The sequence below is a fragment of the Esox lucius genome, chromosome 18 (genome assembly GCF_011004845.1).
Source record: "Esox lucius isolate fEsoLuc1 chromosome 18, fEsoLuc1.pri, whole genome shotgun sequence".
NCBI classification, from domain to species: Eukaryota; Metazoa; Chordata; class Actinopteri; order Esociformes; family Esocidae; genus Esox; species Esox lucius.
Window position 1 is genome coordinate 7,624,189 of NC_047586.1, and position 13,102 is coordinate 7,637,290.

The 13,102-nt window shown below is 45.3% G+C and overlaps 1 protein-coding gene across 4 annotated transcripts in view; it reads right to left on the bottom strand.

Annotated features, from left to right (window-relative positions):
* Positions 1 to 1,558: 1,558 nt before the first annotated feature.
* The window catches only part of rngtt (RNA guanylyltransferase and 5'-phosphatase), a 110,488-nt gene continuing 98,944 nt past the window's right edge, over positions 1,559 to 13,102 (bottom strand). For all 4 annotated transcript variants that reach the window (XM_013138632.3, XM_010882817.3, XM_020056288.3 and 1 more), the window contains 4 exons: positions 11,978 to 12,078; positions 7,324 to 7,390; positions 3,416 to 3,539; positions 1,559 to 2,682 (listed from right to left, as the gene is read on the bottom strand). In XM_013138632.3, the coding sequence (XP_012994086.2) occupies positions 2,525 to 2,682; positions 3,416 to 3,539; positions 7,324 to 7,390; positions 11,978 to 12,078 (450 nt within the window). In that variant the 3' untranslated portion in view covers positions 1,559 to 2,524. The remainder of the gene's footprint in view (positions 2,683 to 3,415; positions 3,540 to 7,323; positions 7,391 to 11,977; positions 12,079 to 13,102) is intronic.

Below are 13,102 nucleotides of genomic sequence, written 5' to 3' on the forward strand. Positions count from 1 at the left end.
TGCTCTCTAAAATCCACAAACAGTCCTCGTTCTCAAATTCTTTGGTTTCTTGTAGGCTATATTTCTGTCACAGCATTGGCTAACAGTTTCGTTTAGTTAGCTCTGCAAAATGTGCAGCCACACAGCCATGCTTCCTTTCTTTCCAGTAACGAGTATATTTGAGTTATGAACATATTACTTTCTTCTGTAATTTAATGCTGCATCTTGTCTAATGCAGACATCAGACAAGATGTTTATTTTGTCTGATCTCTCTATCCATGTGATATCGCTGTACTGATGGTGAACCACTTCCTAAATCACTAGATGTTTGGTGACATCTAGGAAATACTTGATATAGAGTGCTACCTTAATAAACACAAAAGTCTCTCTAAAATACAGCATGTTGCCCAGCTTGTAAGTTAGTGGACATGACTTATTGGATGGTCAACATGATTTCCTTGGCATTCATTATTTAATTTACCAAAACATAACTTATGTAATGTATTATTTAGACAAAATTGAACACGTCTACGCCAGAGCATTGTTAATCTCAGCTGCTTTAGCAGGCACGGTAGGCATGATTGAATGTGCCTTAAAGTGTATGATGTGTGCTAAATAAGCTACATGTACTTCCTTTCACCGATAGAAACACTGATGGTGAGTTTTTTTTTTAAGGCTATTTACAAAGGAAAACAATGCAAGACCGCCGCCTGCATTAAGCGTGTACTGTACATGAAAGCAATTGGCAGCAACGTGATTCTGAACAAAACCCCACCTTTCCTCCAATCTGCCAGGTATCACGCTTGATATCCTTTCAGCGTACTTTGAACACTAATTACCTAAATGATACGCATTCAAAAGGTCTAGGCCTGCGGTTTACTCGCCCCCCCCGGCTTGATCAAACCCACATTTGATCCCTGTTGAGATTTGAATTATTGTATTCATACATGCGGTCTCAATCCTGACCACCGTTATTCAGTTAGAACAAACAGGGAATAGCGGCGCTGTGCCCTCTCAGGAGAATGAAACCTTCAAACAGTTCATCTAACCAATGCATGGATTACATGGATTACTACTCTCACAAACACGCACGCTCGCATGCCCACACACAAACACACTAAGTCCTACTCCACTCGGGGAGCACAAGCACCTCAGCAAGACGGAGAGATTATTTGTGTGTATGGTGTGGTGTGTGGTGCACCCAGGCCTCCAGCCTCATGTGAATGACTGCCTTTCCAAGGCAGCTGAACGCAGGACAAAAGGTGAGTGGGGCTTTGATGAGCATTGAGCAGCTTTGATGCACTGCCAGAGGGGAAAGGGCAGTTCCAGTACAACTCATCTGCCCACTGTGTTCCCCGCTGCAAAGAGAAGACTGGTGAGACCCTAATGTGGACAAAGACAGACGGACTGACAAAGGGAAACACTAACACAAGGAAAACATTAGACTGAAATGATCGAACACACACAAAGCCCTCGACAGACACAGTGAATAATATTCCTTAAACGGTACGGCGTTGCAATTTATAAAACAATTAAAAGTCATGGAGAAAAGGGATAATGAAAGAGCTTTGGACGTTGGTTGAAAATATCCTCACTTTCACATGATGTATTGCTTTTAATGGATAAAACCAAACAAGCAGTAAACAAGTCACATTCTGTTTTGAACCAGGACATTCCTTAATGGGGCTATTTGTTACAAAATCAACTGTTGAAAACGTATCATTCTACACACGCTGAGGAAAAAAAGTAAAAAGAAAAAATAAGAAAAAGAACACACTGGAAAAGACACAGGAGGCGTGTTTCTATCCTGACATTTCCCAAGCTGTTGCCGAGGTTCTTCTGGGTTCTGACGACACGACCGCGTGACGTCATGTGGAGGCAGGGTGCGTTTCACACAAACACGCACGGGGGAGGAGACCGCTCACAGTTATTCATGTTGTCAACCCAGAAGACGGGCCACTGAACGTCAGAATACCTCCAAAAGGAATAGCCCTCTTCTGCTACCACACAACGCCGTCGGAAATACTCACTTCACTGGTGGGAGAGGGAGACACGGTTGACAGTGGGGATCAGATGGGTTTACCACCCTCCCAAATACAGAGAAACAGCAAAACAAATACCTAGACAAAAACAATTACAAGAGCTGCATAGTCAGGTGCTGTTGTAGTCATAACACCAGTTACTCGGTTGTTGATCAATACATTAATTGGGAGTTCCATAAAAAAAAATATGGAAATAAAAAATAAATAAAAAAGAATCTACTTTTACTATCATGTATTTTATCTTTGATAAGAACCATAGCAGGTAAAGCAAGAATGGACACTACACAGGGATATCTAATGGGATAACTAAGCAATTCAATCCTTTTTTAAAGTCTTCAGATAAGAGTCTGATAAACAAACGGTCAGCAACGAGAGGGACTTTTCAAATGTCTGTGTCTCTGATGGGGGGGGCTGCTGAGCATTGAAGGACCTCCTTCTGCAAGCCACAGACACACACTGCTACACTGGTTCAGTCTGGTCCAGGCCACCCCGCTGTGTGGTTCCTATGTCGCTGCCCGGTTGGGTTTCTTTGGAGGGGGAGGGGGCATGAGCTCTGCATCCGGGTCAGGTGGGTGTTTTCGGTTCTGTCCTTGGGCACAGCGGTCCAGAAACTCATAGAGGATTTCCTTCGTGACCGGATGCTGAATGCTGTTACACACAGCTGGACGAGAAGAGAGACAGACAGGAAGTTAGCACAGATGTGTTGATGGAATCTTCCTGAAGGGTCCATCTTTGATAGATGCCGTTTCTGTAGCTAGCTCAATGGCCAAAATACATACTAAAAGAGTAATGTGCAATACAGCAGAGGTAGTGGGAAACCTTTCCTTTTTATGGCTTACCTCAGGGCACAAGTGTACTGCAGCAACTTTAATACACTTTAACCTTCCACAAATACTAAAAAAAAAAAACTATTAGTTTAATCTTTATTTTTGTTTGGCCTCCCTTGACATTTTCAGCTATGAGGCTGGCAGAATTCAAGCGTTCAATATAGTTTTGGAAAACCAAGAAGAGTTAAAAGCCTTGAAGCATAAAATAAAGAGTACGGTGTTCAAGCACTGGACATTTTGACAATAAAATAAAAACAGAATAATGAAAAAAGTTAATAACTATCCCCTACTAGAGCCTGCTTTCATTTATCATAGACACATTGACACACCCTCTTATGGGTTATTATCCTTGTGGGAACCCCCCAAAAAACTTTTCCTTAAGCCCCAAGTCTAACCCGAAACATAACTCAAACCCTAAAAACCAAACTGTAACCCTGAACCTTACTTCTAAACCTCCGGAGAGAAGTCTTTTCACAAGTACTGGTCAGACGTTGAATTTTTTACATATTACTTCCTGTCCTCACAAACTGCACGACAAAACGGTTTAGGGAGCGACGGCTCACTCACCCATGGCTGTGTCATAGGAGTTGGGGAAGCTCTTGTCCACCCTCTGTCTCATAAATACCCAGGTGTTGTTGTTAAAGGAGCACTCGATGATCTTATTGTCATACTGCTTCAGCTCCTTGGAGGCCTGTAGAAGGAGAGGGGATCAGTTCAGGTTGGTATTTCATGTATGCACTACAATAACTCACAACATTAACACTTACGTTGGTGGCATTTTTGTAACGGATTGGGCCATTTGTCATGAGATTTGCTGCCTAGCTTCCGTTGTCAATAATAGCAATTTGTGTCATTAAGTATCTCGCTGAATACACACACACACACACAAATAAGACAGGTCAGTCGTACTTCACGCACAAACTCAAGAGTGATTTAAGAGGCACGTTTCATTTGAAAGCACTTATAGATTTATGTCTAGTTAGGCCCGGTGATATTGGCGGATTAACTGTTGAGTATCCATGTATACGGCTGAGGTGGCGTTAAAGAGCTACGAGGAGTGGGGCAGAGATCCTGTAGAGCTCCAGGGCTTGGGTCGGGCCGGGCTCCCGGGACCGTTGTGGGCTGCCTGGCAGCCACTAAGCAGATCGAGGGCCTGGCTTCAACCGAATGGCCCTCCCAGGAACACACCACCACGGCTGACAAGACAACCCAGCGCTCAGTAAGCCCGTTGGCTCTCTGAGACAAGAGCACCTGGGCGCTCGGCAGGAGAGGGAGGCAGGTGAGGGAGGCAGGAGAGGGAGGCAGGTGAGGGTGTACATGGAGGGAAAACAGAGGAAAGGTGGTTGTCGTGACGTAGTTTAACCTCTAAAGAAATGTGGGTTCGACCCAGGAAGGGGATTGCATGTTCTTACAATAGTCTTACGACCCGACCAAATCACAGAATTCCTCTGTAAACATGACAAATAAACAAACCCCCCCCCCCCCCCCCCCCCACACACCCCAGTTGTTCCCAGTTTTACACAAAAGCCACATTTTACACCAAGCAGCCAAATAACATTCCAGGAGGCAACCTTTGGCAGGCAGGGATGACCGTCTGTCTTGTCTTCTGGGACGCCCTCCCCTAGATGTGTGTGTGTGTGTGTGTGGCGTGTTGGAAGCCATGTCTCCCCAGTCCCCACTGCACGGCGTTTAATCCGTCGAAATCTACTTCATTATGGTCTCACTCCAGCAGCCAGCTCTCTGAGACTCTGGCAAGTCATCACCACCCCCCCGTCCCCCCCACCCCCGTCCCCCCCCCCCCGTCCGTTCCCCCCCACACCCAACCCACCGATCAATGATTCTGTGTTATCGACCGCACAACATAATAACTGCGCCATTATGTCCTCAATGCCCATCTCTTCCAATCACGACGAAGTTCGGGACAAGCAACTCCGCTGGCGCTATTGGGGGGGAACATAATACTGTTCTTCATCATATTACCATGCCAACCACTTGCCTCCAGTGGACTGGTGATTTGTTTTTCACAGAGCCGGGAATTGCGTTCCATTAAAGTAACATATGCTACTGTTAGCACATCAAATGTATAGCTTTCGATTACTGCGTTCGATCGCCTGATCACCCACACGTGGCAACAGTCGGCTGTAGTGGTACGCCAGTTTGTATTTTTCTTTAAAAATAAAATAGAAATCACCAGGCCGTCAGAAGTACAGCTCACTGCATTCAATTCTATCAGGCAGCCTTCAATAGTTTAGTTTCCACTAGACGGGAGTTCGACTGAACACTCCCAGGAGATGGTGTAGGGCTGCTCAATCAAGCCCTTCTCCCTATATACTGCAGTACAACTGGCCTGAGCCCCAGGGGACCTGGTCAAATATAGTGCACTATATAGGGTATATGGTGCGATTTGGGATTGACACAGTGTTTTTTGCCTGCATGTTTTCTGAGGGCAGACTGGTTCATAGCAGAGAGGACGATACTAGTCTGCTGCTTCAGTAGAGGGGATTTCAGGACAAAGCTTGCTGGCGGCTGCCGCGTTGTACAGACGTGTTGCATTACCACGCCTTTACAAGGGAGATGCAGAGATAGAGGAGGCATTATTTCGCAGGCTATTTCCCATTTCTGTAATTCCGGGACTTAATCATGGCTGGCCTGGCGGTCGGGGACTCTGCCTCGACACTCGGGTCCACTGTAATATCAATGCAACGCCGTGCTGTTGGACGAAAGACTGATGCAGGAATCCCAGAGACTGTGTCGGTGGACAACAATCAGAATTGAAGAGCAGAGCCTTTGATAACGAGATACACAAGTCTGCGCCCGGCTGATGATATGAGACGTCCCCCTAGGGAGACCGTTTCTATGACGATGTAATGGTTAGACGGTGCCCTCAGCCTAGAAACCAAACCCTTTCCGGTCCCTGGGGATTATTTCGGTGCCCCCCCCGGATGTTATGGAAGGCTGAATGCAGCCCCCCCCCGTACTAGATTCACTGTAATCGCGCAGAATTACTGATAACCCTAATAACAGTACACACTGGGCAAAGGGATATCGGTATTTTGAAAAGGGGAACAGGATGAATGGTTTTTCACTATGCCATTATTTGATTCCAATGCCTGGCTTACCGGAGGATCATCCCAATCAACATCCAGTTTTCTCAAAGGCATTTACATATGTTAGCAATTCAGCGGACGCTTTTCTCCAGGGGGACTTAGTACAGTGAGTGCATACATCCTCATACTGTCTGCAAAAGCAGGAAGCTAATTTGAGAGATCTGAGGAAAGGTGTGGCTAATAAGCTACTGACTAAGCACCCAAACAAATGCTCCCGAAAATCAAGTCCCCACATGCAAATTATGTTTCCCTGAAAACTTTTAATAGAGTCAAGTTGTTTTGCTATGAAGAGAGACTCCAGAGTACTGAAGTCTACTTTAAAGCAGTCAATTGTCTACTTGCAAAACACTATATATTGCACCTCAAATGAACCAAAACCTAGAATCCCACAAGAACTGGTTTCTCCACACACAGTCTAAGGGGGTACAGTGTTTGAGGGTGGGGAAAGGGGAGTTGGAGAAGTTTGCTTCACAAACATACAAACTCTCGAGCAGGGTTGCCCAGAGTATGACACCGGTCCCCTACCAAGGTAATCAATAAACTTGCAGCAAAACAATAGCACCCCAGACTGATTGCATTTTGGAAAATTATTCTTCCTGAAATAAGGAATTCAGTGGGAAACATAAGATGGATCCCATTAACCCACACATTAGCATCGGGCTACGCAGTAAGACTGAGATGCATTATCCAGAAGCCTCCCAGAGGAAACTGATCGACGAAGCGAAAGATGGATCGCTATCTGGGTAGGTGACATACACGTCGGCACACTCCCACACCGCTTGCCATCAAAGGCTACCTCTCCTATCCTGCTACCTGCTTTCCAGAAACGCGAGTGCCTGACTTGAACAGATCTATCATGGATGGTGCAGCAGGGCTTTGTATGATTAATGAGCTAGCTCCTCTTCCACAGGTCTCAAATGGCTCTGTTCTGAACAGGATGTCTAGTACTCAGCCAGATAACTGCTCAGAATAGTAAAATACATTTTTAAAAGTGTTAAATGAGGGTATTAACTTCGACAAACTGAAAGAATTTGAAACCAAGAGCGACCCTTAATCTCAAGGTGAAGCCTCTGCTTTTACAGTGGAAGAATATCAAGGAAGCATTGGACAGCATCAGCTGGAACAAAATAGGACTTTTAACCTGAAACCTCTCTAAAGTTTAGAGTCCTAAGAAAGGTTGGCTATCCAATGGTGGCGTTCATCAACGACTGCCTATAGAGTTGGATGCGGACTGTATACTTTTCTGAGGCATATTGCTCAGCTGTGTTGCACGTCCTTGGCAAAAACCATGGCTAACTTGGTGTCGCCAGGCGTCCAACTAAGGGCTTCTGTGACGTTGAATTTAGCAAAAGGTCCAGCTTATCTCACCTTCATCTGTGCGAAGGGCCGGTCATAGCTGCCGACGTAGAGCAATCCAACAGTCTGGCGAAGCAACCTGCAAAGACAAAACATTGTGATTAACATACCAGAACTACCTGAGATCACACCCTAATCACCAGACAGGAAACTCCATCTGCTCTGCTCGGCTCATTACAGAACAGAGATTCTTAAAACAGAGGAGGTCCACAACTAATCCCCATCTCTGTTTACCAGCTGGAGTAACAGAAACAAGGGAGAATGGAGACAAGATTAGGATGTGGCCTTTCAGTCCGGTAATATAGAGATGGCTTGCTTTCCATCTCTGTAAGGATATTATAGCCTCGCTCAAAATAAACAGGCATAAAACTGAGCACCTGCTGCCGGCAATGTTAAAACATTCTTATTTTCTGTCCATTTCAACATCAGCTTTCTTTTAAGGGACTGCTGATCGGCAGCTCGGAGTACACAGCAGTTACTCCGCCATTATGTGGTGTAAAATCTGTGCCCCCACCGCAGCTGGCCTTAATGACACACACTCACCGCATCCACCGAAACACCATAGGCACAGTAGCTCGTGGCTATTTCAGGATGCATTTTCTGAGACCATGGAGCCACCAACCACTCCTCCTCAGACACTGTCCCTGACGATGCCGTCACCGGCTTCCTGTTCCTGGTTCACCCCACGGCGTAATTTAGCCACGGAGATGCGCCGGCGGAAATTAGGGGGCTAGTATGGCTGGCGTGACGTTCAAACCACAGTGCATGGATTTACATCCGACCCGCCAAGTGAGGTCATCCTGTGGAGTGAAGGGGGGGGTTCTGGGGGAACAGCGCGCTCGTCAGGGGAGGAAGGACCGCCTCTCCGACTCCCTCTTCCCCGGTAATGACCGGGAGGAGACGGGAGGCAGGAAGCAGCCGTCAACGCCGTGGCGGCGCCGACCATCAATGAACAGAGCGAGTGTAAACAACTGGAAACAACTGCAGAGCAACCCTGGGTTCAGGACATGAGCTTTCACCTCAAAGGCGCGGCCGTCGACAACGGCTTTATATACTGTGTATTTTACCATGCCCTCTGGTCAATGACCGAAACGGCCAGAAAAGTTAGTCTATTCCGTCGACAAAGCGCTCTAAAAATAAACTGCGTGTTGTCAATACAACTTGATCGTAGTCACTGGGGGACAGACCGCAAGACTGACACTTGTGAAATGGACTGCCGTTGGCCCATTGTCATTTCAATTTAAATGTTGTGAGCTCAGTTGACGTTCCACTGCAATCTGGATGAGTTATTTTGGGAGTGTTACTAAGCCACTCACAGGATGTTTGATGAATAGAATCAGTCCCAGGTCAAAACAAGGGCCTCTCAACCCCCCCCCCCCCTGAGTAAAGGTGATAACACGCTGTTTGCATCTACACCCCGGAGCACCTAATCAAATGAAACACCTTCAGCAAAGTGACTACATTCGAATCCCCCGGGTGACAGTTGAAAACACGGGTCTTTTGTCATTCGGGCGGTAGTTGTCCAACAAGCTTAGAATTGATCGGTCCAGGGACGAGCTGTCAGAGGGTCCTGTGGGCCACTACAGATAACCTGTCATACATGCACGGCAGCTATTTTATAGACAGAAAGCTGTTAACAGGATGTAACAGTAGGCCTGCTGAGGGTGACGGAACCAGATGGAATACTCTCCATTAAGTAGCACCCTATTCTCATTCTCTAAATGGCTCACTTCTTTTTGCCAGTGACTGTGAAAGCAAAAAGAGGGCCCCACATAGTGAAGAGGATGGCATTGAACACTGAGCCTCAGTTTGTTCCAAGTGCAGCTAGCTGGGAGGCCGCTGGAGGCCGGAAGACTTCTAATGTAAGCTAACGACCGCCTGCCGTAAGCTGCTTCGCTGCAGGGCCACCCAGACCCTCATTACGGTCCTGCTCGGCCGCTGATAAAAGTGGAACACTGAGATTATCTGCAGCTACTTGTTTGTGTACTAGAATTGGAAATTTAATTCAAATTAAGTAGTTTACACAAGCCCAAACTCCTCAGGGATTTAACCAGGACCAAGTCTACCAAAAGAAAAACTAATTTTGTTATCCTTACAAGGTGGGACATTTGGGTTGGCATAGGCAGTAGCGAGCGGCGAGGTTTCGAGCAGTATCTTTTCTCCACAGACTACAGAGCTGTTAATTGCTGGGATGTGACTGCCACTCCACCGAGGCCTGTCAGCTGGTGTGAGAACACCAACGTCCCACGTGACGGAGGCCAGGCTAAATCGGAACAGAGCCGTGGATCAGGTCCACTCCAGCTCAACGCATTGGCACCGGTGATTCATAGTCACGTAGCGTCTTAATTTAACCTTATTATGGCTTTTGCATTCCCTCACTACGTGGTCCGTCTCTATGATGTATGTTGACTTAAATTGTGCTTTTCAGCTGCGGGCACTCAGCAGCTAATCCGTTGTAATGTGGTGCAGAACTAAATACGTCTGGCCCCTGGGGAGCAGGTCCAGTCTTTCTCACCACCCTGGGTGCTGTGATTCTGACTCTAATGGGGGCTGCAGTGAAGCCACAGGGATACTAAATAGTAACTCTGACTTTTTCCAAATGTTTTTGAGTTACAGCCCAGAATTTGTCATGAATTAAGTCAATATGGAGTAAACATTTGCTAAACCAATCACGTAACACGTTGCAAGAACGCACTGTGTGCATTATTAATTATGGTAAAAATGATCTGTGAATGACTATTGTATCTCGGTATTCCACACATACAAGGCCCCTCAGTTGAGTGGTGAATTTTAAGCACATACTCAATCACAAAGACCAGGCAGTTTTTACAATGAGGCACAAAGAAGGGCACTGATTGGCAGATTAAAACAAAAAATCTCTTTGAACATAGTAAAGTTATTAATAAGCCTTTGGCTGGTGTATCAATACCTATAATCACTACAAACACAGGTCCTTCCTAACTGGGTTGCTGGGGAGAAAGGAAACCACAACCAATTTTACCATGAGTAAAAAAAAAAAGAATTTGAGTTTTCAGTGGTGCCGACTAACATTTGCTAGAGAGCCACCATCCTGTAGGTTGATTAAGCTTTCCACCCAGCTAATAATTACAATCAGCTGTGCTAGGTTAGAGATAGCAGCTCTTCTGGAATAGGTTTGGGCAGCCCTGGTTTAAAAGCTGTGATATGAAAAATCGGAAGATTGATGTACCACACTTCACATTTTCAAGGATGGGGGTGGCTGGATGAGGTTATGTGCATGCTTGTCATCGGCAAGGACAAAAGTACAGGAACACTGGTTAAGTCTGCTTTCGAACAGACACTGGAAGACAAATTCACTTTCAGTAGGACAATAACCTAACCTGCAGCCAGCTTATATTGTAAAATCCTTGTGTGCAAATCTCTTAAGTTTACCCCATCAAAAAGCACTGTCATAATTTTTCAGGTTGTATAACAACTTCACAAATGTTAGAATTTGCACCTCTCTTTAATATTAATATATTACATGTTGATCTTTGACAATAAAAAAACCCTTTTTAATGGCACAGTATATAACCTCTTGAGAAGGCAACCCTGTCTTTATCAAACCACAATTCAGAAAAAAAACGCCTCACTTGGGGGAACCCTCCTTTTCTCACTTGCTATCTCACACTTTCTCTTCTTCCTGATTTCTTTCTGACCTATCTCCTCCCTACCTTCGCCTATCCATCCATGCTCAGCTTTGTTTCTCAGCTGAGGTAATGAAAGTGGAGAGACTGTGAGCTGCCTCTTCTCTGTAGTGCGGAGACACGCTGAGGGATGTGCGGGCGGATGAACAAGCACTCATTCCTTCTGCTCAGACTTAATGACCCGCGTCAAAGCACCACTGGGCTCAAAGGGAGGGTCTCTGCTCCGGCCACGCGCTAACGCCATCGCCACGGAGGTTCTTTTCCCCAAGGTCTTGATCTGAACCCCTCCCAGAAGACCCCCCGAACATCTGACTGCAGATGGGTTGGGCCGTGAGCCAAAACATATGTGCGTAATCCGTCAGTTTGTAAGTTAATCAGTGGCTTAGACACTCTGATTAATTACAGATGATGCCACTGTGGATTACAACTGTCATTGTTGATATCCCCTAAATTGAGGTTCCTTTTTGGCCCCACTCTACGCTGATTAAGCATGCTAGTGAAGTATGATGACATGTCGGCAATAAACGTGGTGTTTAAATCAAATCAGAAAGGAAATAAATATATATTATTATCCTGACCATAATTTCTGCTGCACATATATTCCTTCATTATCTTAACAGCGGCAATACAATACCATTGTGTTTAAAACAGAAAATTAAGTTGAACTCAACAAGTTAACTTATTAACATAATATCAACATTAGAAGAAACATGCCTTTCTCAGGACAGTTCGAAGTCGAACCTGAAGGGCCAAAAAAAAAGAGAAAAGAAACGCTCACGGTTTCAGCCTTGCGGACCAGAAATTTAACAGCCCCATCTGGTTTAGCTCATATACGAATTGTTTTTCTTACATATAAGACTGACGGTTCAAAGTGAAGAGCTGAGGCTCACTCACGAATACCGTATGTGGTTGTGTTGATGTGTCACACAGAGACGGCTGTTTGTTCTTCCGCAAGAATCATTATGCAGGCAGAGAGCGTTTCCCTAGCAACAGTGACTCACCCTTCTCCCCCCACGACAGCGATCTTGAGACGGAAGTCTACGGAGTTGAGGCTGGGCGGCTTCCACTTGAGGATGTCATCACACCGCCCGGCTTTGTATTTCTGCGGGGAGACACACAAGGAGAGAACCTGACTTTAGACTGATGTTTATTGTCATACAAAAAAAGGATGTATCCCACCACATATCTGCCCTCTGTGAGATTTTCTGCTTGTTTGCCTTTTGTTGACACTGAACATTATTAGATCGCCAGCCAAAACCTAACATTAGACAAAGGCGACACAGAGGGAAGAAAAAAAACAATGATAATGGTAAAACGATTAATTAATTAAATACACTGTTAGGTAGCACACGATGATGTGTGTGAAGCTGGTTGCGTTACCTTCAACAGCAATAACTACAACCAAACGGCCCTTGTAGTTATTGATTAGTGTCACACAGCACTGCGGTGGAATTTTTACTCGCTCAGTGACATTGTGGGGTTTTCACGCATGAACTGCTAGTTTCAGGTCCTGCCGCAACATTACAATGGGGATTAGGTCTGGACTTAACTGTTTTAAACGTACATAATTTTGTTCCAGGGCATTCTTTACTGTCTGGCTGTGCGACTGTGTCATTGTGGACAGGTGTTTGGATTCTGGCTGCAGCATTTTATACGCAGTTTTTTTTTTTTATTATAATTTTGTAAAAAAAAATTTAAAGACCAAATTGGTCATTTGGACATTACAAAAACAGGAAGGGAGAGAATTGGGTTTGCATTTTATTGAAAAACAACATATTTAAACAAATTTTGTTTTATCACATTTTTGTCAAGCGTCTTTCTGATGTAGGGGTCATGAACAGCAAATGACCATCTGGATGATCCGGAGGAGGAATGGGAGAAGGTCATGTGGTCTGATGAGACAAAAATAGAGCTTTTTGGTCTAAACTCCATTCGCTGTGTTTGGAGGAAGAAGAAGGATGAGTACAACCCCAAGAACACCATCCCAACTGTGAAGCATGGAGGTGGAAACATCATTCTTTGGGGATGCTTTTCTGTAAAGGGGACAGGACGACTGCACCGTTTTGAGGGGAGGATGGATGGGGCCATGTATCGAGAGATCTTGGCCAACAACCTCCTTTCCTCAG